The sequence below is a fragment of the Sebastes fasciatus genome, chromosome 4 (assembly GCF_043250625.1).
Source record: "Sebastes fasciatus isolate fSebFas1 chromosome 4, fSebFas1.pri, whole genome shotgun sequence".
In the NCBI taxonomy this organism is placed as follows: Eukaryota; Metazoa; Chordata; class Actinopteri; order Perciformes; family Sebastidae; genus Sebastes; species Sebastes fasciatus.
In genome coordinates this window covers 40,108,003-40,133,491 of record NC_133798.1, presented here as the reverse complement: position 1 = coordinate 40,133,491, position 25,489 = coordinate 40,108,003, and the positions used below count along the sequence as shown (strand labels likewise).

Below are 25,489 nucleotides of genomic sequence, written 5' to 3'. Positions count from 1 at the left end.
GTACCTTTTCTGAGGTCATATTATGTATGTGTTGAAAACGATGGTGTTTAAAGGGGGTATTTTCCTTTGGCTTGTTTTTCTGACGATGTGGTTCAAAAACAGACCACAACGTTTCAGCTGTCTCTCAAACCACAGCTCAAATGGAGGCCAAGTACTGTGGTGATCTTAGGCAGATAACCACGAGGCTTTCTCTCTTTACACTCGCACAGTGACTCTATCAAGTTTGGTCATTGTACAGAATATTGTTCTATGTTTCTCCAAAAAAAGAGAGTTGTTTTTTTTCAGGCACCTACTGAATGTAAGTAGCGCCTAACGTTTCTCATATTGTTAAATATTAATACCATTATTATAATAGTTGTCATGCCTTCTTGCAGGCTAACCTGGCCATGGCTAAAGGTATGGCCTTTGCTTCTGTCTTAGACTGGTCTTTGTTCTGTGGTTTGGAAATATGTGGTCTGTTTGCCAGTATGATGTTTAACATCTCTTTCTATGGGTTTGCCTCAACAGGTTTTTTTTTTCTAGTATTTGTCTCTTACTGTCTTTTAAAATATTGCAGGGCCGCAGAATCTTTTTGATCCATCTTTGTGTCCAGGGATCTCTCCCCTCTTTCTCTCTGTCAGCCTTTTGTTTTTTGTTTGTTTTATTTTTATTTAATTTTATTTATTTTTTACTTTCACATTCTTGGGTATGTTTTTAAAATGTAGGCTCTAGCCTCAGCTGTGCCCCATTCTGCTGTATGGAATTAATAGGGTACTGCTGGTCATTGAGTAAGTATGAACTTTTATGGGCCTGGTAAGTGTGACAGTGTGCTGTAACACACATCAATATATCAAAAACAATTACATTCAAATAACCAGTTTTTCTGTGTAAGACCTGAGATTGAATGTAAAATGATGATGATTAATAGAACAAGGCCGATGTGCAACGACACACTGCTGAGCTCAGTAACTAGCTATGGGATCTGCTTCTCTCAGCCTTGACCGTAACAGTTTCCTCCTGCAGGTCCAGAGGAGATGGTAAGTCAGACCTCCAAAGGTGAGTGTATTATTAGAGACAGTGTGCTTGGAAGGTAAGGTCTTGACAAAAGTTATTTCCATAGCTAGTGGTATATCTCTTGCAGAGATCATTGACATCCATTTGAACAAATTCCACTAAACTTACTCTGGCCTGGGTATTATTCTTTAGAACATTAATTTTGGCTAACAAGTGTGTTCTGCACATTGGCCACCTCAGTCACATTCTCATATCCCAACATGTTAAGGTCTTACACAGACAAACACATGCTTTCTTCTCTGCAGTCTAACTGAGCCCAGCTTCTCCCTCCTTTTTTGTTTTCTGTCTCTTTTTTGCTTTCCTCCCCCTTTTCTTTTTTTTTTCTTCTCTCTCTTCCAACTTTCACCTCACAGGTTCTACTCCAGGAGATGTCAACAGGCTGGTCACTCCTCTCATCCTCCTCTTCCTCAACCCCTCGCGGGTTAGAGGAGCAGAGGGGCAATGGGTTGTGAGAGGCCCACTCGATCAGTAAGGGAGTTCCAGAGTTCTGAATAGTTGTTTTGATTTAAGGTACCCCTGAGTTCATGGCGCCTGAGATGTATGAGGAGAAGTACGACGAGTCAGTGGATGTGTATGCCTTTGGAATGTGCATGCTGGAGATGGCCACCTCAGAGTACCCTTACTCAGAGTGCCAGAATGCTGCACAGATCTACCGCAGAGTTACCAGCGTAAGTCTTCTTTTCAACCCTCCACGTCACCCCTCTGCCCTGCCTTCACCTCTTCCTATGTGCCCAGAAGGATAATGAGTTTATATTCCTGCTGACACCTCTTTATCAAGCTTCCATTACATCTCATCTCTGCTATTGTTAGTTAAGCTGAGTGTATTCCTGTATCTCCCACATTACTTCCTATAGTTTGAAGAACCCACAAACTTAGAAATCCTTCAAGAGAAACATGTGATTTAACAATCCCCCTTTGTTTGACCTACTCCTGTTTTCCTTTGTCTTTCTCTCTGAATTATGGTGTATAATGGTTAAGTACGTAGACCTGAGGTGTGGATGATTGATAAAAGGCTGAACAAGCACAGTCCTGCTATTTTCCTAAAGGCTAACGGTTCAGTCTTGTGATGACAGAAGGGCTGTAACTATCATAGGAAAAAAAACACATATTTTTAGTCTTATTCATACAGTTGATACTGACTTACTGCATAGTCACAGATATGATTCATACTCTGGCAATTACAAGAATCTCATGGATAAAGAAGTTGAACCAGTTCCTAGGGTGTCGACAAAATGGACCGTAAAATATAAACCTGTACCAGTCCAGTTTATCATTAACTGAAAAGTACAAATACTGAATGTATTGCTACATGACTCAACAGAGGTTTTATTTTATTAACCCCACTGCTGAGTATTGAGTTATTGAGCTCTCTTTATGAGCCACAAACAGGTCATACTGCAGAGCATCAAACTCAGCAGAGAAACAAAGTGCTATTGTGATGTCCAGCCTCCAATTAGGTACCGTCACATGCTCTGCTTTTACAGTAGTATTCCTTGGGGAGATGGGCGGTTGCCCTTCCTGTTCTCTCATTCAGCTCAGCTGTTCAGCCAGTCCACCATTGTCCTGTATTATCAGATGGATAGATAGATAAATAAACGGACAGACAGATAGATAAATATATAGATACATAAATAGATAGATAGATAGATGGATATTAATCATGCGCTTTCCTGTTGCTCATTTCATCACCTCTCATCAGCTGTCCTCTACTGATTTGTGCCCTCCTTTTCCCATCACTTGACATTCTGCAATTTCTAATCATCCTCCTAATCGGCCATCTTTACACGTTATTTAACATTAACATTAGTTTCTTAGAAGCGACCCTTTCCACTTCATACTGTGGCTTTTGAGATTTAAGAGAGGAAGTTAGTTAAAAGCTCTCAGTCATCTGGGAGGTGGGAAATAGTTTAGTGGTTGTAATGTAGAGCCTCTGAGCTGAAAATGACAACAAGGTAATAAGAAAAGCTCAGATGAGAAGAGCCATTCTCATTCAGGGTTCTGTGTTTCCTCTAGGGGGTGAAGCCGGGCAGCTTCGACAAGGTAGCCATTCCTGAAGTGAAGGAGATCATCGAGGGATGTATTCGCCAGAACAAGGACGAGAGGTCTCCATCTTAAGAGCACATGACCAGGTTTAGGGTAGTCTGGCTTTCCAGGAAAACATCTGCTCACTGCTCGTCTGCCTCTGTTTAGGTACTCGATCAAGGACCTTCTGAACCACGCCTTCTTCCAGGAGGACACGGGGGTGCGTGTGGAGTTGGCGGAAGAAGACGATGGAGAGATGGAGGCGATTAAGCTGTGGCTGAGAATTGAGGATGTCAAGAAACTGAAGGGGAAGTACAAAGACAACGAAGCTATCGAGTTTTCCTTTGACCTCAACAAAGACGTCCCGGAGGATGTGGCTCAGGAAATGGTGAATTGAACTTTTAATAGTTAAATCAGTCTTTTAAAAATGCAACACCTCATTAATACCGTCACTATTAAAGACGATATGACATAAAGGGTTTTAATGGCAATCTTCAAAATGTTCAGTGCTGAATTTTACGGCATGTCGTTGTGCTGCAGGTGGAGTCTGGTTACGTCTGTGAAGGTGACCACAAGACCATCGCGAAGGCCATAAAGGACAGAGTGTCTCTAATCAGTCGCAAGAGAACACAGCGGCAGCAGGTGTGTCCAGCTCACCGTAGTGCAGCTCATATTATTTATGTTTATTATTTACTGAAGTGCTTTGCTTGAATTCTTATCTCAGTCATTTGATGTGTTTACCTGTGCTGTGATGTTGAGATGTTATCAGTGCTTTCTGGAGGGATTTTAATACATTTGCTGCTGACTGTCTTGAAGGTCCGAGAAGCTCAGGAGAAGAGAAGGCTAGAAGAAGAACAGCAGAGTCAGTTACCTCCAGCACAGCAACCGGGCCAACAGTCGAGCACCGAGGTGCCTCAGTCCCAGCCGGTGCCACAGTCTGCTCCGTATGTCCCTCAACAACCAAACCAACATATGTCTGCCCAACCTGCATCTCAGCAGAGCCTTCAGAGCTCCAACTATAGCACTCCACAATCAACCCAACTGGCTGGCATGGCACAGGGTGTCCCTTATATCCCCCAGTCAACTGGGCAAGTCCCAGTACCGGTCCCAGTTCAGAGTCAGAGCGTGGCCACCATCCAGCCAGAGTCAGAGGAGCCTGAGACGGACCAACAGCTACAGCACACTGGAGGTGTGTGTCAAAGAGAAATACACCTACAGCCCACTGCATGTTAATAAAATGCTTCAGTTTGAAGGTGAACACATTTAGAGTATTTTTATGAATGAAACCTTCTTGTCCATCTCTTACAGCCGGTCACATGGCAGACAGACTACCTGGTCCCACCGTCCCTCCCGATGTCCAGCCTCCTCAGTCTGGAATATCCTACAGCTCCCCTCCCAGTCAGCACCTTCAGCCCCAGGTGTCTCTCCCACAGACACAAAACGACCCGTCAGTGGTGAGTCTCGTTGAAAATAGGACATAATCTTGTGTGTTGAAGAGAATCCGATGATTTGCCTGTGGTATGTGAGCCTCAGAGTGGATGTTTGTTGATTGTTGTCATGATGATTGTTGTCATGGTGACAACACACGTCAGTGGGGCCGTAAAGTGTGTTGCTAAGCCGGCAGCGAAGGTAGTCGCAGAGCAGAATCCACGTCCGTTAATGCCAATCCATACTTTCTTTCTTTCTTACTTACTTATAAAAGGGACAGCCAGCATGGCGGGACTACACGTGCACACACACATTCTAGACAACGCTGTTGTTTTACACATCACACCGACATGAGTGAGTCCACGACTTGCTGCAAATCAATTTATATGGAAGTTAGCCCGCTACAGCGGTCGCCATGTCAACGGTACACATAATATCTGCTTCTCTGACCATCCTTGAATGTCTGTTCTACTCCTATTTCATTTCTATGATTGTTCGTCTGTGCTATACATGTGCCCCTTGAGCTACTGTATATATCTTTGATCCTCTTTCTGTTTACTTCCTACTTTGCCTCATTTTTGGTCACATGTTGTTGTTTTCTCTCTGTGGTGCTCAAGGTTCAACCCCAGATTCAAGGTGTGCAGCCTGAAGTTGTTCTTGTTGCTTCCAGCAGCCAGTCTGCTCCAGTGGCACCTCAACAGGTACATGTTGTATTGCATGTCCTAATGTCTTTAAAGAGGAACTTCACACCAGTTGAAAAGCTTTGTTTTACTGACCCTGGTTAAACGTTTTACATCTGTTGCATCTAACAACAAACCTAATAGTAATGGCAGGTTGTACTGAACACACCCTGAGAACACAGTTCTATAGCACTGCAGTAAATGTGAACTTCAACCACTCAAGGTCAGCAAAAAAACAGTTTTCAGAGGGTGTTAAGTTTAACCCTATAGAGCTGATATTCTGTGTTGAAAGCTGCTCCATTTTTTATTTTATTTTCATTCTCCAGTTCCTCCTCTCACCGTGTGTTCTGTTCTGTTCTGTTTTGTTTTGCTTCTTATAGTACGGAGTTTACTACCAACCATCGCTTCCCCCTCAGGTAGATAAAATGTACCACTTGCAAATATACCCTCAAGCTTTCTGGGGAACAAAATAAACACATTGTCTATATTTTGTTATTTTGGACGCTTTTAAAAATGGAATTTATGGTTTCCAGTCAAAAATATTACATTCAGTCATTTTTAAGACCTGGCACATGCAGTGTGGATTGACATGTAATACACTGTAGAGTGGACGTTGTTCACTGATGAATAACTTGATATCCCACGCTGTTAAATACATGAATGCTCTGTTATGCAGCTATGTTGTCCAACAGGTAAGTGCATGTGGGTTTGGAATAGAGCCGAAGTGAAACGCTCAAAGACTTTCAGTTTTTCAGGAAGTCGCCAAGATGCTAATGTGTGTCATCTTTTATCTCAATCTCAGACCGCTCAGATTTTATTCCTGTTTCTGCCACTCCCTCTTCATCCCTTTTGTTCTTACAGATTCCCACCCAGCAGGTGATGATACCTCCGTCCTCTCAGCAACAGCCAGAGAGCAGCACTACTCCTCAGAGCTCCACTCTACCACCGGCCCAGACCGGAGCTCTACAGGTACAGGCGACACACACACAACTCCCCTGCTCGTACTCAACATGCACACCTATTTCATCTTGCTTTAATGCCCAGTTCAGACTACACGATATCAGCTATATAGCCCGACGCGGCCGTCGTAGGATGTCGACTCGGATCGGGAACGATAAATGAGTGTTGTGTGCGAAACTCTATGGTTTTATCTTGTGTAGTGTGTCATAGTACACGACAACCGACGCCGCGTCTGGGACGCCTCACGACGTCCCGACAGAAAGTCTAGCATGTTTTGCTTTCCACGACGTGTTCCGTCACGGCCCTGAATCTGACCGGCTGAGCACAGAGGCACAAAGCTATAAACAGAAGCACATGGCTACTTATTATGCAGAATGATGTCATCGGACCTTCAACTGCTTGCCGACCTCGTGGTAGGATATTCAATATAGGTTCTGTCGGAGTAAAAAACACCACCGCCGTTGCGTCTTTGTGCATGGAGCATCCCGTAGCGCGTCCGCTTTCTCTTCTATCTGTGAATCATATTTTGATTGTTTTCCCCTGGAGCCTCGTGGGCCCCTTTACGTGGTCGGGCCCCTTTACGTGGTCGGGCCCCTTTACGTGGTCGGGCCCCTTTACGTGGTCGGGCCCCTTTACATGTGCGGGCCCCTTTACATGTGCGGGCCCCTTTACATGGTCGGGCCCGGGGGGGCTGGAGCCCCGGTAAGCCCGTATATTAAGACGGCGGTGCCGGGAGTGTATTGTCGGATCAGGGGACCGGCGTGTAGTCTGTCATGTGTCGCGGCCAAGTCACGACAAGAATGTATGACTCTCAATCGTGTCATCTGACATAGTGACCGTCGTAACCGTCAACAGTATCCTGTAGTCTGATCCTGGCATAAGACATACAACTGACATATCGCTCCACCATACTAAAGTATGGATTTCATGCTGTTCATTTTTATGTGTCCGCTTTTTCTAAATCTCTTTTTCTTTTCTCTGGACATCATCACATCATGGCTGTCCCCTTTGTTTCTTCCACTCTTTCCCTCTGCATGCTGCTCGTCTCTGCATGACTCTTAGTCTTGGGCTAATGACCCAAGTCCTCCTATCCTGTCACCTCCACTCAACGCAGAGCACCTTTACTTCCTCTATCAGGCCTCATGCCTCTCTGTTCTGCAGGTATTCTTGTGTGGGGGGGTGTATGGGGGTCAGGTATGAAGCACCTTGATGTGTGATGTTGTTTGGGCACACATTTTAGTTCTTTTTGAATGGACTTATAATAACATAATCATTTATGTTATATATATAATTATTATATATAATGGTGTGATAGAGCACTAATGAACATGTGATTAACAGGAGGAGGGCAGTTCTTACAAAGCTACCAGAATGTTTTTTTCATCCACATTTACCCGACCGCAGACCAAAATATCTGCTCAAATATGAAAAGATAGAACGTTGTTTGTTTTTGTGACTTTGACCAAAAGGCAATACGAACAATTTCATATCCTTCTGTTCCTTTTTTTTTATAAACTCTTTTTTTATTTGAGAACAAAGAACATGAGGTCACATGGGTCATCATACAATGTCAGATCACAGTACATTTTTGTAAACACTTAAATCAATGGTGTAAATACACAATCCATTTTTCCTAGTACTCAATACTTTTTTCCAATTTAAGCCTTAAAATAGATGTGAGTCTTTCCATACAATATATTTCATTTATAATACCCAGCCATCGGTCTGATGTCGGAGGATCAGTCTGCAACCACTTCCCAGTTCTGGCTTTCTTACTTCTTGCCAAGAGAATCTTTATTAAATATTTATCTTTGTGTAAGTTAATTTCTGGTATTTTCCCGAGGTATAGTGTAATGAATGAGTACTTTAACTTTATGGATTTCAGTTGCCACCTCTTGCCAATATGGTTGTATTTTAGGGCATGCCCAAAAAATATGTAAATGATCATCCATTGAGGTTCCACATCGCCTCCAACAGAAGCCCCGCTCTGCGTGACTGTTTGCAGTGCTGTTAATTTAGGAGTGATGAAGAATCGTACATCGTTCTTCCATCCAAACTCCCTCCAGGATCCTGAGTTTGTAGTAGTTGCCTGAGTCTCACATATCTCTGTCCAGTCCTCCTGTGTTAGAGTCTCGTATAATTCCATATAGTTTTGAAACCAACTTTTTATTTCTCTCTTTTGTGTCTGCATCAGAGAATATAGTGATCAAATTGTAATGGTTTGTTTTTATGCCTTGTATTTTTTTTCTTAAAGTAATCTCTAACTAGCAGGTACCTGACGTATCCTTCTGTTCTGATCAAAGAGAGATATTCCCACATGTAGATCTGTCAGATCCTTTATCAGAGCATACATATCCTTCTGTTCTAATAACAGCTCAAGGGTTTTACTTGGAGCTTAAAATCCTCCCCCACTAGATCTGTGTGCAGGTAATGAATATAAGACTTTTTATCACAGCTATAACGCAGGGCTGGAAGTGGATATTGATAGAACAGCAGCACCCTGTATAAACGTAACTAATATCCACATAAGCACAGCAGAGAGAAACGGCCACATTCTGAAGGAAATGAAATGAATACTGCATTACACAGCAATATCTACGCTCTGCCTGAGAGCTGAATAATGGCGTCGCTTGTTGTATCCAGATACGAGCTTCACCAGGTTAAAGAGCTCCATCTGGTGGATGGTCTGATTTTAAATCATTCCTTTCCTTTCCTGTAAAGAGTTGGTCAACAGAAACCAATAAATAAAACATGTGTCTGAAAGTTGTGTGTTATTTCAGGCCCCCGTCAGCGTTCCTCAGTCAACACCCGCGGAGCAGCCGGGGTCTTCTGCTCTGGTGCCGCCGTCTGTAGAAAGGTGAGTTCATTTAAACAAAAAGCAGGGCTGCGGTCCAATAGTCCTTTTCTCTCTTAGGAAGGTTCCTAACGGAGTGAAATGACCCTCTCAGTATCTCAGTAGCAGCCGTGATGAGAGCTGTTAGAATCCTCTAAATGCTGAGGAAAGGAGCTTCAATGCTTCCTTTATCATCTCCTTCAGCAGAGGACACACTGGAGCATCCTTTACCAAAGGAAAGGAGCTTCAATGCTTCCTTTATTATCTCCTTTAGGACACACTGGAGCATCCTTTACCAAAGGAAAGGAGAGAATATCATCCCACAATTCCTTGCGGCCGCAGCATTTAAAGCGACGCACCATTCGGCCGTTCATAATAACAAACGTTGCTTATCTTGCATATTATTTAAATACACTAATTGGGATTCATGTTTAATATGAGTGGACAGAGACAACCTTTTCGTTTCACTTTATTTTTAATTAATTATTTATTTGGAACATGTAACAAATACCTCCGTAAAACACAAACAAGAATAACTAATAAAATGAACAGTAAACAACCAATTCACAAATAATCAACATTAATGAATATTACAGAAGTATATGGTCCTACACCTTCTCCATAACTCCAACAATTAACTCAATATTTATCATATATTCCTGTTTATTCAGTTCCAACCTGATAATGAAGTGAGGTTTTTCACGGGTTGTCCTCGATAGGTCAGATCCAGCAGCGGAGGACCTGTGGTATCTGTCTTTAACACACCGTAATGTAATAACGGAGTCTAGTGAAAGAGCAGTCGGATTCTCTGAACACCTCGGTTATCTTTTCCTGAGTCCTCCTGAACTCTCCTTCTCATCTTTCCTTGACCTCATGACGTTTTCCATCCAGGTCAAGGAGAAGTGGTTAGGAAAAGACGTTAGGATGTTCCACCAGCACCGCACACTGTGTCCCATCTCTCTCTCTCATGGGTCCATTTCTCTTTCAGCTGCCTGTCAGATGCAGCTTCAGGTCTCAGTGACGGCAACGACGGAAGTTCAGGAGGTCGCCACGAGGGGCGCTCACTGAAACGTCACCAGCGGCGATCTGTACGCAGCCGATCCCGCCACGAGAAGACTGCAAAGGCCAAGCTGAATGTTCTCAGTGTACGTATCAGAAGCGATGCGTCCATTCACGTTCTGTCTTAAGCTCTGTGTCGTGGGAGAGTTTGAACCTGAACAAATGTTTTGCAGATCTCTAATGTGGGAGACAGAGTAGCTGAGTGCCAGCTGGAAACACACAACAGGAAGATGGTGACCTTCAAATTTGACCTTGATGGTGATAATCCGGAGGAGATTGCACAGATCATGGTAGTAGTGGTTCTTTAGCTTTTTACTGTCTAATGGTTGTTCGTTACAATAAATATATTCTCTATAAATGTATACTATATATTCATAGAGTACTATAGACCATTCTGTGGAACGGTCTCACAGTATTCATAGTTTTAGTTCCAGTAGTTGAACTTCCTCTGCTTTCTGTTCCAGGTTGAGAGTGAGTTCATCTTGGAGAGTGAGCGGGAGTCCTTCATCGAGCAGGTCCGTGAAGTCATAGAAATGGCTGATGAGAAAGGAGATGGCATGAAGGAAGGCTTTCCTCAGGTATTTCTTTACTTTACATCACCTTATCGGCCAGAAGGACCATTCTGCTCCTCAGCTGCTGAACCTGATAATGTAACCGTGAACGTTTTCTCTCTTTACAGATGAGTGATCACCAACAGCAGCCTCAGCTGTCTATTCCCATGCTGCCAGGTGAACACACAGAAACACAGTCCTCCAGTCCAGTTAGTGATTCTTATGAAGTCCAACTCCCGTCTCACATCTTCCCTTTCTTTTGACCTTGGTCTCAGGTATCTCCCCGAGCACTACGGCCCAGGTGGTGCACTCAGCAGGACGCCGGTTCATAGTCAGCCCGGTGCCGGAGTCTCGTCTTAAAGAACAGTTCTTTGGCGCTTCTTCTGCTAACACCTCCTTTGGAGACGAGTCAGGTGAGAGAAACGTTGGTTTTTATTCTCTGTGGAATTAAACTTGGTTTTTAATTCTAAATAGTAATACATTTAATACTGCATGAACGTAAACTTTAACATTTATAAATGATTAAAACAACTAAAAAACAACAATGATGGGTATAGATAAATCCTCATGGGGCTGTAAGTGTAATGACCTCATCACCTGACTGAAGTTGAACCTTTAATATTAATAGTAATATTTTCTAAAACAATGCACAAAAGAAAGTTTAATGAAAAATGAAAACTCAAAGGTTTAGCTGGATATCAAGTATTACACAACTGTTATGTTCCTGTGTCACATCAGCTTTTGTTCATGCTCAAAATGATGTTTACAGTTTTGTCAGTTTCTGAAATCATTTTATGAAAATGACTTCCTGTTTTTCCTCTTGTTTCCAGTTCCGTTGGGTCTTTCTCTGTCCGCTCCATCTGGGATTCTCCAGCAGGCTTTCAGTAAAATGAAGCAGGCTCGTGTAGAGCGATGCAACACCATCGATCCTCCTGCTGCTGAACCAGAACCAGGCACCGTCCCGGCCACAGAGGCGGGACTCGGCCCAAACTCTAACAACATCCTGGTTCCTCCAGAAGCCGTAGCTTCCACTGCTAGCGCTACTTTTCCTGGCGTGCCTCTTGCATCGACTGCAACGCCCTCGCCACCTCCCTCCACTGGGAGGGTTTCCCCCCCGCCTGTAACCACTCAGTCCCAGACTGCAGCTCCCGTCAGCAGCGATCCCAGTCCACCTCCTCAGTCCTCCCATGAAGCCGCCCCCTCACAGCTTCCACCAGCTGCCAACATCCCACCCACATCCTCCACCGGTTCTCCTCCATCAGTGCAGACCTCCGTCCCTGCAGTATCTGGGCCTCAGCAGAGCAGCGGTTCTGTCTCTGTCCCTTCTGTTGCTAGTGGTACATCCAGTGGTACCGGTACTGTCCCTGCTTCAGAGCAGCAGCCTTTTAATGGTGCGGTCTCGTCCTCTCAGCCTGTGAATTCGTCCATCCTTGCCTCCCAGTCTCAGCCCCCTCCTCCCACCTCGTTACCCGGTCAGAACCAGAACCAGAACCAGAACCAGAACCAGGCCCAGGCCCAGCCAGTGGAGTCAGAGGGGGCAGAGCTCCTGAACAAGACCGCTGGTAGAGATGATATCCAGGCTCTGGATAAGAAGCTACGGTCCCTCTTTAAAGATCAGAGCTCTACCTCTGCGTCAGTGGATCAGAACACAGGCACGTCCTCTCCTCCCACCGGGACTTCTTCTCCTCCACCTGGAGCTGCCCTGGTGCCCCCATCTAACCTTCCCCTCACCTCCGGGGTGCAGGCAACCACCCCAGGACAGGGTATTACCCCGGCAGGACAGACGCCTCCATTGAAGCCCAGGGCACAGGTTAGTGAGAACTGCAGCATGCAGGAATACATCCAGAATACTGTTTATTATATAATATATATAATAATATTCTGTCTTTGTTTCAGACTTTACCGACTGGCTTCGATCAAGCTGCTACACCTCCCTCTGAACCTGTACCCCCATTCCCTGGACCAAATCAGGTGAGATCTACTATGTTTCTGTAAAGCCCGGACACACTAGGAAGGTCAGCAGCGCATGGCGGCTGCGTTACCTGTTGTTTTTTATTTCGGCGTCTGTGTTAACAGGTTAGAGCAGCCACACTTTCCCGTGAGACTGAGACTCAGCTGCGTCTCTTCTTGAGAATAGAGATCTTGCCTATTTTTGATTTTAATGGTGGATTATTACTATTATTTACAAATTGCCACACGTTTCTGAACCTTTCTGTCTAAAATAAATAGAAATGATATGTATAATGAAATTAAATGGCCATTAAAAGACAAACTCTATGTAGAAAGAAAGGGCTGACAGCAGCAGCAGCAGAAACGCAGCTGGTGTGAGCACCCGACGCGTGACTCATGCAGCGAGTCACGCGCTCCTGACGTTCCCCGTGTGTCCCGGGCGTAATACTCCCTGCTCTACTACTTTTGTAGGTTTTTAACGGATGGTGTAGATGCACATGTGTACGTCTTGATCCTTACATCCTGTTTGTGTGACTCCACAGGCCCAGCAGCCTCTGGGTAATCTGGACGCCCAGTTGAGGAGAGCTCTGAGCCCAGAGACTGTTCAGGGAGGTGACAGAGTCCAGCCTCCAGCAGCAGGTTTCACACTGGGACGGTTCCAAGTAGGTTTTAATGTCTCTGGTTGATTCAGTCCTAAAACAGTTAAACCTTTTAATCTTTGTGCCGAGTTCATTAAAACCTTCTCCCTCCTCTCTTTCCCAGGTCTCTGTTGCTGCTGACGGTGCGTCCAACAGCGTTCCAGATCCCTCGAGCGTTGTTTCCTCTTCTTCCCTCACGCCGTCTTCTACCTCCTCCTCCTCCTCTTCTTCTTCCTCTTCCTCCTCCCCCTCAAGTCCAGAAAATACCCTCCACCGCTCGTCCTCTCTGTCTAAAGGAGTTTGTGAAACTGACACTGTAAATGGAGCCTCCTCTCTCTCTGCTGGTCCTGCTCATCAGCCCACCACTGTCGGGCGCTTCCAAGTGTCCCCGAGCACCAACGCCACATCTGGGCCAACCACTGACTCTAAAGTGGGACGTTTTTCCGTCACAGGTACGTATCAGATTAAAGGGACTGTTTGTAACTTCTTCCACGTATAAATCCTTGCTGGTCGGTGTCTCCTGGTCTCTCGTGTGTCTCCGCTGTTCAGACTCAGACTCCAACACAAACTACAGTGAAGCACCAAAACCTCTTGGTTGTATCTAGTGAAGCTGTTAAACAGTGTTGAAACATTTGAGTTTCAGAGACTTCATTTTCTGAATTCTGGTGACTTTAATGATTATATGGAGAGGGCAGAGGAGAGTACCGGCAGCTTGTGAGAAGCTCCGGTACGCATGAAAAAGTCACAGTACGCCATAAGGAGTAAAATGAGTGAAATACTGCGTACCGGCCCACTTAGAGCACTGCTCATCTTTCATGACATGTTGAGCCAGGCAGCTGGCCCAGGACTGCTTAACGCTACACTCCCTCCCTCTCCTCCTCACTGTGGCCGCTCGGCACAGAGCGATTGGGCCAGCCCAGTGAGCCCAGTGTCAATCAAGGAAAAGAAATGGGCCAATTTACCTGTTTTATGGGCCAAAAAAAGAAGACATACGTCGGCCCACCGGGGAAAAGGCCGGTATGCTAGATAGCCAGTCCAGCCCTGATGTGATGCCCCTAAGTAAAGCTGCTGTATCTCTAACACCGTCTGTGTTTAATGTCCCTCAGTGACTCCAGCTCCAGCAGCCGGCTCCAGTCCAACACATAGTTCCAGTATGCAGAACGGACCCTCATCCTCAACGTCCGATCCTCATAACGCTTACACCCGTTACAGTAGTGACAATGACGACGACTCTGAGACCGAGGACGAAGCTCTGCAGAAAGAAATCAGCCGTCTCAGAGAAAAGTACGTCACACGTTCACAATCCTGCTTCCCGCCACCTTCAGTGTTACCTGACAGCTCACTAGAATGTGTTAACGTGACCGTGTGTCGTCTCCCACTCACAGACATATGATGGAGATCCAGACGCTGCAGACCCGTCAGAAAGAGGAGATAGAGACCTTGTTCACGCGGATGGGAAAACCTCCTCCTCCTTCGGTCTGCTCCCCTGCCGTGGCGATGGCCGGAGGTCGTCGAAGGCTCAAGAGCAAAAGCAAAAGCCACAAATCTGCTCGCAGCAGTGGACAGCCCAGCCCCGCGCACTCAGGTAAGGACAGGGAACCGACTGGTTCTGGTCCTTTAGACTAAAGGAATTCTCTCTTTGATGCCGGTGCTAAAGTCAGTCGCTGAAGCTGTAGAAATGGTACGTTCCTGGGTAAATGTTTACACGCCATCGTGTCTTGTGTTCGTATGTTCAGGATCCCCGGCCTCAGCTCAGAGTCTGCATGGTTCAGAGTCTCCTCCGAAGCAAAGTTCCCCCTCAGAAACAGCCGCAGAGGCCTCGCAGGCCGTTAACAGGTCCTCCATAAAGCAGCTCAGATCCTCTCCATCCATGCCCAGCCTCAGTAGTTGCTCCACGGGTACGTGCACGCTCTTCATGTGGTCACAGCGAGATACTCGCGTTGATTCCTTGAATTTATTTTCTCACCTCTGTTCTTGTTTACCAGGATCAGGTGGGACCAGCTCCACGAATGGTTCAGGCTACTGTCAGAACCAGTCTACTTCTCTGACCCAGGCGACTGGACCCGCTCCTCCTTCCTCTCACACCCTGAAGGGCAAGGGCACCTTCACCGATGACCTGCACCAGCTGGTGGATAACTGGGCCCGGGATGCCATCAGCCTGTCCCAGTGCAAGAAAGGACCCAAAACTGGAGCACCAGCACCAACTGGACACGATGTAGGCGTTCAGTACTTACTCTGAAAACTCTCATTATCTTCATCATGTTTGTGCACGTTGGTATTAGGGATGCACCGATACCGATACCAGTATCGGGTCCGATACTGTGCTCATGTACTCGCAAAACAGCTCCGATACAACGGCACCGATACCGGCGCGCGCCGGCCCTCACTTTCATTGCGCCACGGGGTTTTGCTTGCACCCTCTGACTCACGCGTGCGTTAGACTCCTTGGTCCGTGTTTCAAGACAGGTCGGGTGGGTTGCCGACATCGCCGCAAACCTCTGGCGCCTTTTACGTGGGCCGAGCCCCGCTTTAGGCGCACTGAGGACAGTCCGCCCCGGTGACACTTTGTCCACGGCTCCGGGAAGCACTTTCACCCCGAGCCTTTCCAAGCCGACCTAGAGCCGGTGGCGGCGCACCGCCTCGTATGTGGGACTCCCCAGCCTGCCGTGTGTCGCTCACACCCTCCAGCTGGCTGTTAACGAGGCTCTTTAGGCACAGAGAAGTACTCGTATCGGTACTCGGTATCGGAGAGTACCCAAATGGAAGTACTTGTACTCGGTCTGAATAAAGTGGTATCAGTGCATCCCTAGTTGGTAGGATGTGTATCTGCCTGTCTGTCCTCTGCTAATCTCTCATGCTACTGGACCCATCAGTCTAATACTTTTGTGCTCATTTATGACCATATGCTCAAAGACCGTTGTGGCAATTCACCAGTTTGGCTGTTGGTTGACTGTTTAATAGCATCATTGACTGCTGACTCCTCTTAACCGGCCGGTCGGGGTCGCAAGAGCTCAACAACAAGCAGCAAAGGGCATTTCAAGCAATCGACTTGGCTAAAGACAAGCCTTACACCGTCTGTTGGGGTATATTATATATCCATATTTTGGCCTTTGTCGTGGCTCATTTTGAACTGGAGCATCTGCAGATTAATTCCACATCCGATATGTTAATGATCCACTAATGTTAGGCACGACAGGACTGTTTCTGTTGTCTTCGCCGCCATCTTGACTGTAAGGAAGCCAGAAGGACAGCTGAGTGAGATTCAACTCTTCTTAGTTTGGGAGGGGAGAGGGAGACGACCTGGCAGAGATCTGCCCTCTACTGACTTCTCTCTTCTAGTGGCTGTCTGGCCTCATCTGATGTTAATGTTGTGGTTGATGTCCTGTAATAATCCGTCAGATTCAGTAGTAACACTTTTACACTTTGTTCCCGTTTACAGATCATCCCTCCAGCCAACATGGGCCGTAAATTCTCTGCTCCAGGCTACCTCTGCCCAACCCTTCCCACGCCTTCCAGCACCACGTCCACTACGTCCACTCACCTCCCCAACCCAGCCAACCCCTCTGTCCCTCTGGGGCCTCGTAAAGGCTCTCTGGGCCCAGTTGCGTCGGGGTTTGGATACCCCTCAGCCCCGTACAGCGCTCCTCAGTGGGCAGGACCCACGGGCACATGCCAGGTCAGCATGCTCAACCCCGCACAGCCACTAACGCAGTACCAGCCGCCTACGACGGCCTCGGTGTCCCTGCACCAAGGCTACCACATGGGAACCGCACCGGCCCCCCAGAGTTCAGTCAGCCCCGGAGGGCCCAACCTGAGGCCTACGTAGCCCAGTTGTAGCCCTGGTCCAGGCTGAGACGGAGGGCCACACAGGGCAGACAGTCGTGAACGAGAACCACTAGCTCCGTCGGCCGGTCGGCTGGCTGGATTAATGTGCTTTTTATTTTTAGTTCAACTTTTATTATTATGTGGTTTTTTTCTCTGAGTAGAGTTGACCTGTGTGGTTCAAGTCCTCTCGGGCAGAACCACATCTGCCTGGCTTATTGGAGGGAGAGTGCAATACACATCCACAGCACAAGAGTGTCACACTTAGCCCGCCGTCGGCGGTGACGAGTCGGTCGGTTGTGTCTGGTGATGTAATGACCCGAAGGCGTAACCAACGGCAGCCAAAGATGTCTTTAGAGAGCAGACGTTGTCATGTTGTCAGTCCTCTGAAGAGGAGGAGGTAGGAGGTAGGAGGGGTTCTGGTTCAGGTTCACATCCTTACTGGTTCTGACTTTGAGCCCAGCTGGGATCCAAGACACCACATAGACACACGTGTGTGTGTGTGCGCGCGCGCACACACACACACACACACACACACACACACACACACACACGACTAAACATGAAGCTGGTTGAGTGACTTGGGATGGTAGTAAGTTGTCTCAGAGAGCAAGGGAGTGTACAGAGAGAGGGATGTAAGAGAGGGACAGTCGGTCTGTCCCAGAGAGGGACAGTCGGTCTGTCCCAGAGAGGGACAGTCGGTCTGTCCCAGAGAGGGACAGTCGGTCTGTCCCAGAGAGGGACAGTCGGTCTGTCCCAGAGAGGGACAGTCGGTCTGTCCCAGAGAGGGACAGTCGGTCTGTCCCAGAGAGGGACAGTCGGTCTGTCCCAGAGAGGGACAGTCGGTCTGTCCCAGGTGGATGAACAGAGTGTGACTGGTTGAGTTGTTGAGTTGGGAGCAGAAAGACTTGGTAGGTTAGGAGGAGTGTACCGGACCGGGCTGCAGGATGAATCCATCCCAGCGGGTTCCTGTTAGTAAAACGCAATAATGGCAACGAGTAGATGAGCTGTCCCCTGTAACTGTGGCCTTAATCCCCAAACACATCGAAACATTGACTGTGTACATACTGTAGGTATTTCTTCTTCACTGGGTTATGATTCCATGTTTAGTATATTTATGTTCCTGTGAGTCCGGTGACTTTGTGATTTGAGTTGTCCATTAATACAGATTTATTATACAGATTTATTTTTCACGTCTGATATGTAAGCCAGTGGATCTGCCACATAAAAAAAGCATTGTCCTGGTGTTGACCACCACTCGCAGTGTGAAGCTTAAGAGGTGATGCTGCTGTAAATCACAGGGGGGGGGGGTTATGGGTGTTTTTTGTTTTATTTTTTCACTTTTTTTTTAACACAAGAATGAAATAAGAATCCCAAAATAGACACAACTTCACTTAGTGCTGATGTGAGCAGCTCAACATCTGCTGATCATATCATATAAACTCTGCTTTATGGCCGTAGTATCGCTAGCATCGTAGTATCGCTAGCATCGTAGTATCGCTAGCATCGTAGTATCGCTAGCATCGTAGTATCGCTAGCATCGTAGTATCGCTAGCATCGTAGTATCGCTAGCATCGTAGTATCAGTGGAAGGCATTAGTCTCTGAGGGGATGCAGCGCCCCCCCCCACGCCTCCCAGTCGTTTCCACAGACGAACCGGTCGCTGGTGAAGTCACATTAATAAAATCTCTCCGCTCAGAACATCGGAACATTTAGCCGTCACCTCTCATATCACACGTGTCTGGGGTTCTCTCTCTCTGTGGTCTGTTTTTGTATGCTTCTATTTAATAAAACCAATGTTCTTTATGGACCTGTATTCAGCCATCAGATCTTGATGTTGTTTCACTGTAATTATTATTAAAGGTTGTTAAACAACATGTAGTTAAAGGAATATAAAAAGTGCAATTGCAGGGTTGTTGTTGTTGTTGGTATCCTACTCCCCACGCAGGAGTGATCCCGTGGTTTATTAAGCTCTTCTCTCTATGACTGCCCTGCCCCCCCCCCCCCCTTTCTATTCTATTGTATATATGTTGATGTGAGGTAAATGCTTTCACGTAATGCTCAGTCACTAGAGTACGCTTGTGGTGACCCACTCTACATGCACATGCACTCTAGCCTGTAAACATGAGGAACACTTTAGTGCCTTGCATCCTCACTAATGACAAGTTCCAGATCCGTCTAGTCGTGTAGCCGTGACCGTACCGCAGAAACCCAGTTAACCTGTGACCATACTGCAGAAACCCAGTTAACCAGTTAACCTGTGACCGTACTGCAGAAACCCAGTTAACCAGTTAACCTGTGACCGTACTGCAGAAACCCAGTTAACTAAACAACAGGTAGCTCCAGAACTGTTGCACGGAGAGCTCAGAGTCTGTGACGCTCTGAAACACCAGACAGGACTGCAGAACGAAGAGCACAGGGAGTGATGTGGAAGCGTTTCTGTTCTCTCTACAGGTCACTTTGTGTGTTTTATATTTGGCTCATGTGTTCGGCTGACATTTGTTTTTGTGGATTTCCCATTAAAGCGTTTCGCTGGTTCCGGCAGCGAGCGAGCTGTATAAAGGTTTAAAAGTTGTCATGCTGGCTCTAATTCTGTCTCCCCACCTCACACGAGTGCCATGCTGTCATTGTGACTCTTCCGCCTGCTCGTAGATTGGATGAATAGTTAAACTTCTCTAGAGAAAAATAAGTTACTGCAATGCAGAATATGCAACGTTTAAAGTTTTAAAGGGACTGAGGGGTGAGGGAAACACTTGCATGCTGATGAGGGTTGTTACCGACTTCAATGTTTTTGATGTTGGAATATTAGATCTTTTTGTTAATTCTTATTCTTTGCCTTCCTGAGAGTGATCACAACGCGTTGATCTGTTCGATATCACAGGCACAACTTCAATATCAAACTATGGGCGTATGATTTCTGCATGCTGGCTTCACTGGTGTTTAATCTTACACATGACAACTGGCTACTGTACAGCACAAGGTCACAACAAAGCTCTTAAAGGTCCACATGCTCCTCTGCTCCTATCAGTAATGATCACAGCCCTCTACAGAAGCGTCTGAGGCTGCTGACACGCAGTAACATCTGTCCAGCTCTTCTTTCTGATCCCTCCTCACTGACCTCTGTGATTCAGTGTCTGTTTTGTGTCTGTTTTCCACATTGTACAAAATGTAAAAACAAATAAAAATAATATCAATTAAAGCACTTGTCATGCTTATTGGAATAATCGTTAACATGTTATGACCAGATTGTGATATTTTATTTCACTAATTTGTGAATATTGCTCCTCTGGGATGTTTTTTTTTCTTGAAATAAAATGATTCCAAGACCCTGAAAAGTGAAATCCCTACATAGTTCTCTACAATATTAAATATGTGATCAAATAAGCACCAATCAAAGTTTAAAAAAAAAAAACCTGTACTATTTATTAAGAGTTTGTTGGTTTCTATCAATAAATATAAATAAAACTCAGCCGACTGACTTCTGTGGTTTTGTGTTTATTGTTTTTTACAAAACCGGATAACATTTCTCCAAAAATCAAATAGCAGCAACTCATTGCAAAAATTAAATAAATATGAAAACAAAAGTAAAATCAATGTTATAAAGTGTTGAGGAAGCAACATGAACTCTCAAGTGTCCAGTCGGCGTTTCTTCATGTTCTGTCCGTGTCTGTACGGACTGACGGCTTCACCTGGAACCGGGAAACAGTAGATTGAAGAGCACAACATTCAGACAACAGCTCACTAACATCTGTCTCATGAAACCTCACCTGGTCCGGCCTGATACTGGTACTGATGTTGAGGTCTGTGCTGAGCCCGGTCCTGTCCTCGGCTGTACGAAGGGCCCTCGTCCGGAGGTCTGCCCGGGGCTCTTTGAGGGGTCTTACTTCGCGTCTGCATCTGGTGATTCCCGGGCGTGCCGGGCCGGAGTTCTCTGGAGAGCGGGCTGCCTGAAGGGATATCCAGCGCATCGATCCCGTCCAGAGTGAAATCCCAGAGCTCAGGATCGTCTGCAGGAGAAGACAAACCAGTTTCACTGAGTGAGGCTCGCTGGGAAAAGGTGAAGAGAGGCAGGTTTCCTCCCCACACTGTGTTAAAGTATGTTGAGCCCTCTGGTTTACAGCACCTGCTAGATGCTCGTCCCTGCTGCTGGGCTTCCTGTGTCCAGCTGAGCTGCTGTCCCTGCACGCAGGTACATCTTCATGACCTGGAGGAATGGATTACACCTTTAGAAAAACACTCATACTCCTAAAAGTTAAGAACAAAGAGACACTCAAACCTGGAGGCCAAATCCAACACAATGTCATAAAGCACGTTTCAAATTCAACATCACATCTGGTCTGCAAATGATTATTTTCCTGTTTTTATTTTTCAGTCTTTTTTTCATTTTACTAGCAAGGCTTCAAAATCAAAGCATAAAAATCAACTCTTTACTTCACATGTAGCCGGCTGTGCAACTTTTCAACAGTTTAGCAGTTTCAAGAGAGTTGGATATTTATTTTTTGTGGCATTAAATGTGACTTCTTCCTATTCTTCTTCAGTCTGCCAGCAGAAATCAGCTGTTGTCAGATAAACAGTCTCACAGCGCTACTGTCGGTACGAGGGAGGAACTTATTGCTGAGTACTGAAGCTGTAGTAAAGACAAACCCGTCCACTTCTGGGTAATTTGAGTTGGAGACCGCTGCTTTACACAGAATGAAATCCCTCATGACGACACAGGAAACCTTTACCTCCGCTGGATCCTCGTCCAATAACGACCTCTGTGTCCTCAGACTTGGCGTAATCCTGTTTCTGCTGCAGCTTCCGGGTCTCCATCTCTCTCCGGAACTTCTCTTGAAGCTGCTGCTGCCGGAGCTTTCTCAGCTGTTTGGGGTCCGTGTGCACTTCAGACCCGCTGACGTCTACCGAGTCCGTGACGGGTCTTAGAGGGAGAGACGGAGGTCACAGATCGGAGGTGAAGCACAAGAGATGAAGAAGTGTCGTTAAAAACAGCCACTAGACCCGCTGCTGGTTACCTGGAGTCCAGGTTCTCACTCCTCCTGTCAGCGGGGCCGGCAGCTGTAGGGGTATGAACGTCTGAATAGTTCTGGTTCTGGTTGAGGACTCTGGGCTCCAGCGGCGTCCTGCCAGGACCCGCCGCAGATACGAGCTTTTGCTCTCGGACCAGACTGGAGATCCGGGCCTTCTCCACCGACGGCTCCCCCTCAGAGCGCTTGGTCTGGGCCGGGTCCACAGGAGGTCGAGGCTTGGTGTAGAGGAGGAGATTCAGCATCCAAACATTGTTGAATGAGAATAAAGACACTAAATGCTAAGGGTTGATCTGTATCTGACCTGTTTGGGGATCTTGTTAATGGCTATGAGGTATTCTTTATCCAGGATGCAGTTTCCAAGAGCGTTACCGAAGCATCTAAACAAGACCCCAAAAAACAACAAAGAAGTTGAACGTCAGCGAGTCTTTCATCAGTCTTCTTATAACATATCATATTTTAGAAAGATTGATATTCCAGTACTTCAGTGCTCTCTTCATGCCGTCCGTGACAGCTTCCTTTCTGGCCTTCTCCAGCGACAGAGCTTTAGACTTCAGTCCTTCACTGACTCCGTACCCGACATCCTCATGGAACGACCCGTCCTGGAGGAAGAGTGCACGTTACACACAAACTCATGTGGACGACATGAAATATACATAATGTTGAATTCTAATCTGATAATCTTGATCAGGTTATCCATCATGAGAAAATGAAATTAAAATCAATACAGTAACATAAATGGTTCTTCATCTGACCTTCAGCTGCACTTTGATAAACGCACTGACTCCCACATAGAACTTCCCGTTGAGGTGGTCGATGAAGTCTGTAAAACAGAAGAGTGTTGTCAGTCTGACTGTGTCGACTTTAACGGCATCCTCTGGTGACGAGAAGCTGGAGGAGTCGTACCGACGTTCTGCTGAGAGATGGAGTGAGACCATCCGTTGTATCCAAACATCTCGTTGGCCAGGCCGATCACACGATGCCCTTCAACATAGCAAACCTGGAAGAGTCCATTCATGAGTTGACATGAGAGAGGGGGGGTGGTCTTATGATTAACTGATTTATCAAACTGGAAAGTAGGTTGCAACAATATCTTATAGTTTCCCCTCGAGGAAATATTATCCTTAAGATAAGATCAGATAAAACTGTATTGACTGTCATCACACGATCCAAACAATCAACAGAGGAACAAACAACATAAACAACATAAACAACACCTGTCAGGTCAATATTCTATTAATATATATCACACACACACACACACACACACACACACACACGATCCCAGGTACCGTGCATGTTATGTTGGGGGGGGGGGGGGGGGGGGGGGGTTCTTCAGTGCAATGAAAATGCAGTAACGGTGTGATTCTAATGACCAGCTGACAGACACAGAGAGATAAACAAAGACTGGCCTTCTGTCCTCCTCCAGCCATCCTGCTGCTGATGTACTCCGGTCCCAGCCTCTGTCGCAGAGCTCGGTGCACCGCCTGGTGCTCCTCCGCTGTGTACGTGTACTGACAACACAGGAACAATCATATTAACAATAAGAACTAGAATAAAGGCTGGCTGGTTTTTCACACACTGATTTTAAAACTGAATAAATGAGTGTCTCAGGAGTTTATGGTTAAAGGAGTTGGTGTGTTTAACGTTACCTGTCCGAAGCACCTGAGAGCCGAGCCGCTCCGCTCCTCACCGTTACTGGACATCATCACTGCAGAGCTCTGCTACTGACACGGAAATCTAAAATACACAGACATGGAAACAATCAACGGTAGTTAACACTCACATCATGGATGTATTAAGAGAACAGTCGCCATTAAACCAAACGAAGAAGAAGAAGAAGGAAACAGGCAATACTTAAAGGGGCTGTTAGTAAGAATCCTAAATGTCTTGTTAACAGCTTCACCTGTGTCCGTTAAGTCAACTAAAGTCAGCGTCCTGTTGCTGGCGCTTGTGCTCGCTCTACATAGACATGAAGGAGCATCACTCAACACAGTGAGGAGACACACGTCAGCTAAAAGCACAATATCACTCTATATCTCAGCTGCTTGGCAGTAATGTTAGCTGACCAGACCAAGGTCTCTCCATGAATCAATGCTGATCCTAGTGTTGGCTTTTCCCGCCTCGGCCTCCCGACCACGGCCGGAGGGAACGGGGGAGACGATAACGTTTCTCTCTGCGGAGCCCCGTCACTTCACAAGACACGGGAAACCTCTGTTGGTCTGGAGGAGCTGCAGCAGTTATTTCTGCACAAACGTCCACTGAACATTCACTAGATATTCTCAGAGCTAAACTAACTCTTCTGCAGTGTGGAGTGAGCAGCATGCACGTGAGAGGTGGAGCGAGAGAGAAGGAGCACGGTGTGTGAAGGCAGGCAGAGGAGCAGAGGACCAGAGGACCAGAGGAGGACCAGAGGACCAGAGGACCAGAGGAGCAGAGGACCAGAGGAGGACCAGAGGACCAGAGGAGCAGAGGACCAGAGGACCAGAGGACCAGAGGAGCAGAGGAGCAGAGGAGCAGAGGACCAGAGGACCAGAGGACCAGAGGACCAGAGGACCAGAGGACCAGAGGACCAGAGGACCAGAGGACCAGAGGAGCAGAGGACCAGAGGAGGACCAGAGGACCAGAGGAGCAGAGGACCAGAGGACCAGAGGACCAGAGGAGCAGAGGAGCAGAGGAGCAGAGGACCAGAGGACCAGAGGACCAGAGGACCAGAGGACCAGAGGACCAGAGGACCAGAGGACCAGAGGACCAGAGGAGCAGAGGACCAGAGGACCAGAGGACCAGAGGACCAGAGGACCAGAGGACCAGAGGAGCAGAGGACCAGAGGACCAGAGGACCAGAGGAGGACCAGAGGAGGACCAGAGGAGCAGAGGACCAGAGGAGCAGAGGAGCAGAGGACCAGAGGACCAGAGGAGCAGAGGACCAGAGGACCAGAGGAGCAGAGGACCAGAGGACCAGAGGACCAGAGGACCAGAGGACCAGAGGAGGACCAGAGGAGGACCAGAGGAGCAGAGGACCAGAGGAGCAGAGGAGCAGAGGACCAGAGGACCAGAGGAGCAGAGGACCAGAGGACCAGAGGACCAGAGGACCAGAGGAGGACCAGAGGAGCAGAGGAGCAGAGGACCAGAGGAGGACCAGAGGACCAGAGGACCAGAGGAGCAGAGGACCAGAGGACCAGAGGACCAGAGGACCAGAGGACCAGAGGAGCGGGGCTTAAGGGGTCATCATTGAACATGTTCTGTGGTAACGTTGAAGGCCTGGAAGCTCAGCTGGTAGTAGAAGTTCGTTATTGTGTATGAAACAACCCAACAAGAAGTTAAAACAGGAACTTCAACAGACTTTAGGTTAAATAACAACTTTCTGCTCCTCCAGAGACTCAAATCATCAATACGGTCAGAACGGTACCTGAGTTCTCTGATGTAAACTCAAACTCACCGCTCAATAACTCCTGAAGTGATGGTTGTTGT

The 25,489-nt window shown here is 46.8% G+C and overlaps 2 protein-coding genes and 1 long non-coding RNA gene across 7 annotated transcripts in view; 1 reads left to right on the top strand and 2 right to left on the bottom strand.

Annotated features, from left to right (window-relative positions):
- LOC141766946 (serine/threonine-protein kinase WNK1-like) overlaps positions 1-17,548 on the top strand; it is a 33,610-nt gene extending 16,062 nt beyond the window's left edge. For 2 of the 3 annotated variants that reach the window (XM_074634156.1, XM_074634157.1), the window contains exons 5-28: positions 1,564-1,721; positions 3,067-3,155; positions 3,244-3,463; positions 3,616-3,717; positions 3,892-4,264; positions 4,384-4,529; positions 5,121-5,204; positions 5,564-5,599; positions 6,045-6,152; positions 8,924-9,000; positions 9,965-10,121; positions 10,209-10,325; positions 10,500-10,613; positions 10,715-10,763; positions 10,862-10,999; positions 11,417-12,396; positions 12,483-12,557; positions 13,079-13,198; positions 13,299-13,626; positions 14,281-14,458; positions 14,560-14,759; positions 14,911-15,072; positions 15,160-15,389; positions 16,614-17,548. In XM_074634156.1, coding sequence (XP_074490257.1) covers positions 1,564-1,721; positions 3,067-3,155; positions 3,244-3,463; positions 3,616-3,717; positions 3,892-4,264; positions 4,384-4,529; positions 5,121-5,204; positions 5,564-5,599; positions 6,045-6,152; positions 8,924-9,000; positions 9,965-10,121; positions 10,209-10,325; positions 10,500-10,613; positions 10,715-10,763; positions 10,862-10,999; positions 11,417-12,396; positions 12,483-12,557; positions 13,079-13,198; positions 13,299-13,626; positions 14,281-14,458; positions 14,560-14,759; positions 14,911-15,072; positions 15,160-15,389; positions 16,614-17,000 — 4,628 coding nt within the window. In that variant the 3' untranslated portion in view covers positions 17,001-17,548. The remainder of the gene's footprint in view (positions 1-1,563; positions 1,722-3,066; positions 3,156-3,243; positions 3,464-3,615; positions 3,718-3,891; positions 4,265-4,383; positions 4,530-5,120; positions 5,205-5,563; positions 5,600-6,044; positions 6,153-8,923; positions 9,001-9,964; positions 10,122-10,208; positions 10,326-10,499; positions 10,614-10,714; positions 10,764-10,861; positions 11,000-11,416; positions 12,397-12,482; positions 12,558-13,078; positions 13,199-13,298; positions 13,627-14,280; positions 14,459-14,559; positions 14,760-14,910; positions 15,073-15,159; positions 15,390-16,613) is intronic. The other variant, XM_074634158.1, reaches the window with a different exon arrangement.
- A 1,024-nt stretch (positions 17,549-18,572) lies between these two features.
- Positions 18,573-20,187, bottom strand: LOC141767023 (uncharacterized). The gene is made up of 2 exons (XR_012593738.1): positions 19,284-20,187; positions 18,573-19,215 (listed from the first exon to the last, which is right to left on the bottom strand). It is a non-coding gene; the product is annotated as an uncharacterized LOC141767023 (long non-coding RNA).
- Positions 20,188-20,542: 355 nt separating this feature from the next.
- Positions 20,543-25,489, bottom strand: part of rad52 (RAD52 homolog, DNA repair protein) — a 120,500-nt gene continuing 115,553 nt past the window's right edge. Inside the window, exons 1-12 of one of the 3 annotated variants that reach the window (XM_074634248.1) lie at positions 25,458-25,489; positions 23,672-23,759; positions 23,432-23,533; positions 22,926-23,019; positions 22,775-22,842; positions 22,503-22,621; positions 22,324-22,399; positions 22,008-22,237; positions 21,723-21,913; positions 21,119-21,199; positions 20,763-21,002; positions 20,543-20,684 (exon numbers count right to left, since the gene is read on the bottom strand). The exon at positions 25,458-25,489 is cut by the window's right edge and continues 104 nt beyond it. In XM_074634248.1, the coding sequence (XP_074490349.1) occupies positions 20,623-20,684; positions 20,763-21,002; positions 21,119-21,199; positions 21,723-21,913; positions 22,008-22,237; positions 22,324-22,399; positions 22,503-22,621; positions 22,775-22,842; positions 22,926-23,019; positions 23,432-23,533; positions 23,672-23,728 (1,320 nt within the window). In that variant the 5' untranslated portion in view covers positions 23,729-23,759; positions 25,458-25,489 and the 3' untranslated portion in view covers positions 20,543-20,622. Of the gene's footprint in view, positions 20,685-20,762; positions 21,003-21,118; positions 21,200-21,722; positions 21,914-22,007; positions 22,238-22,323; positions 22,400-22,502; positions 22,622-22,774; positions 22,843-22,925; positions 23,020-23,431; positions 23,534-23,671; positions 23,760-23,925; positions 24,058-25,457 lie in introns of those variants that run through there. The other 2 variants (XM_074634250.1, XM_074634249.1) reach the window with 2 other exon arrangements.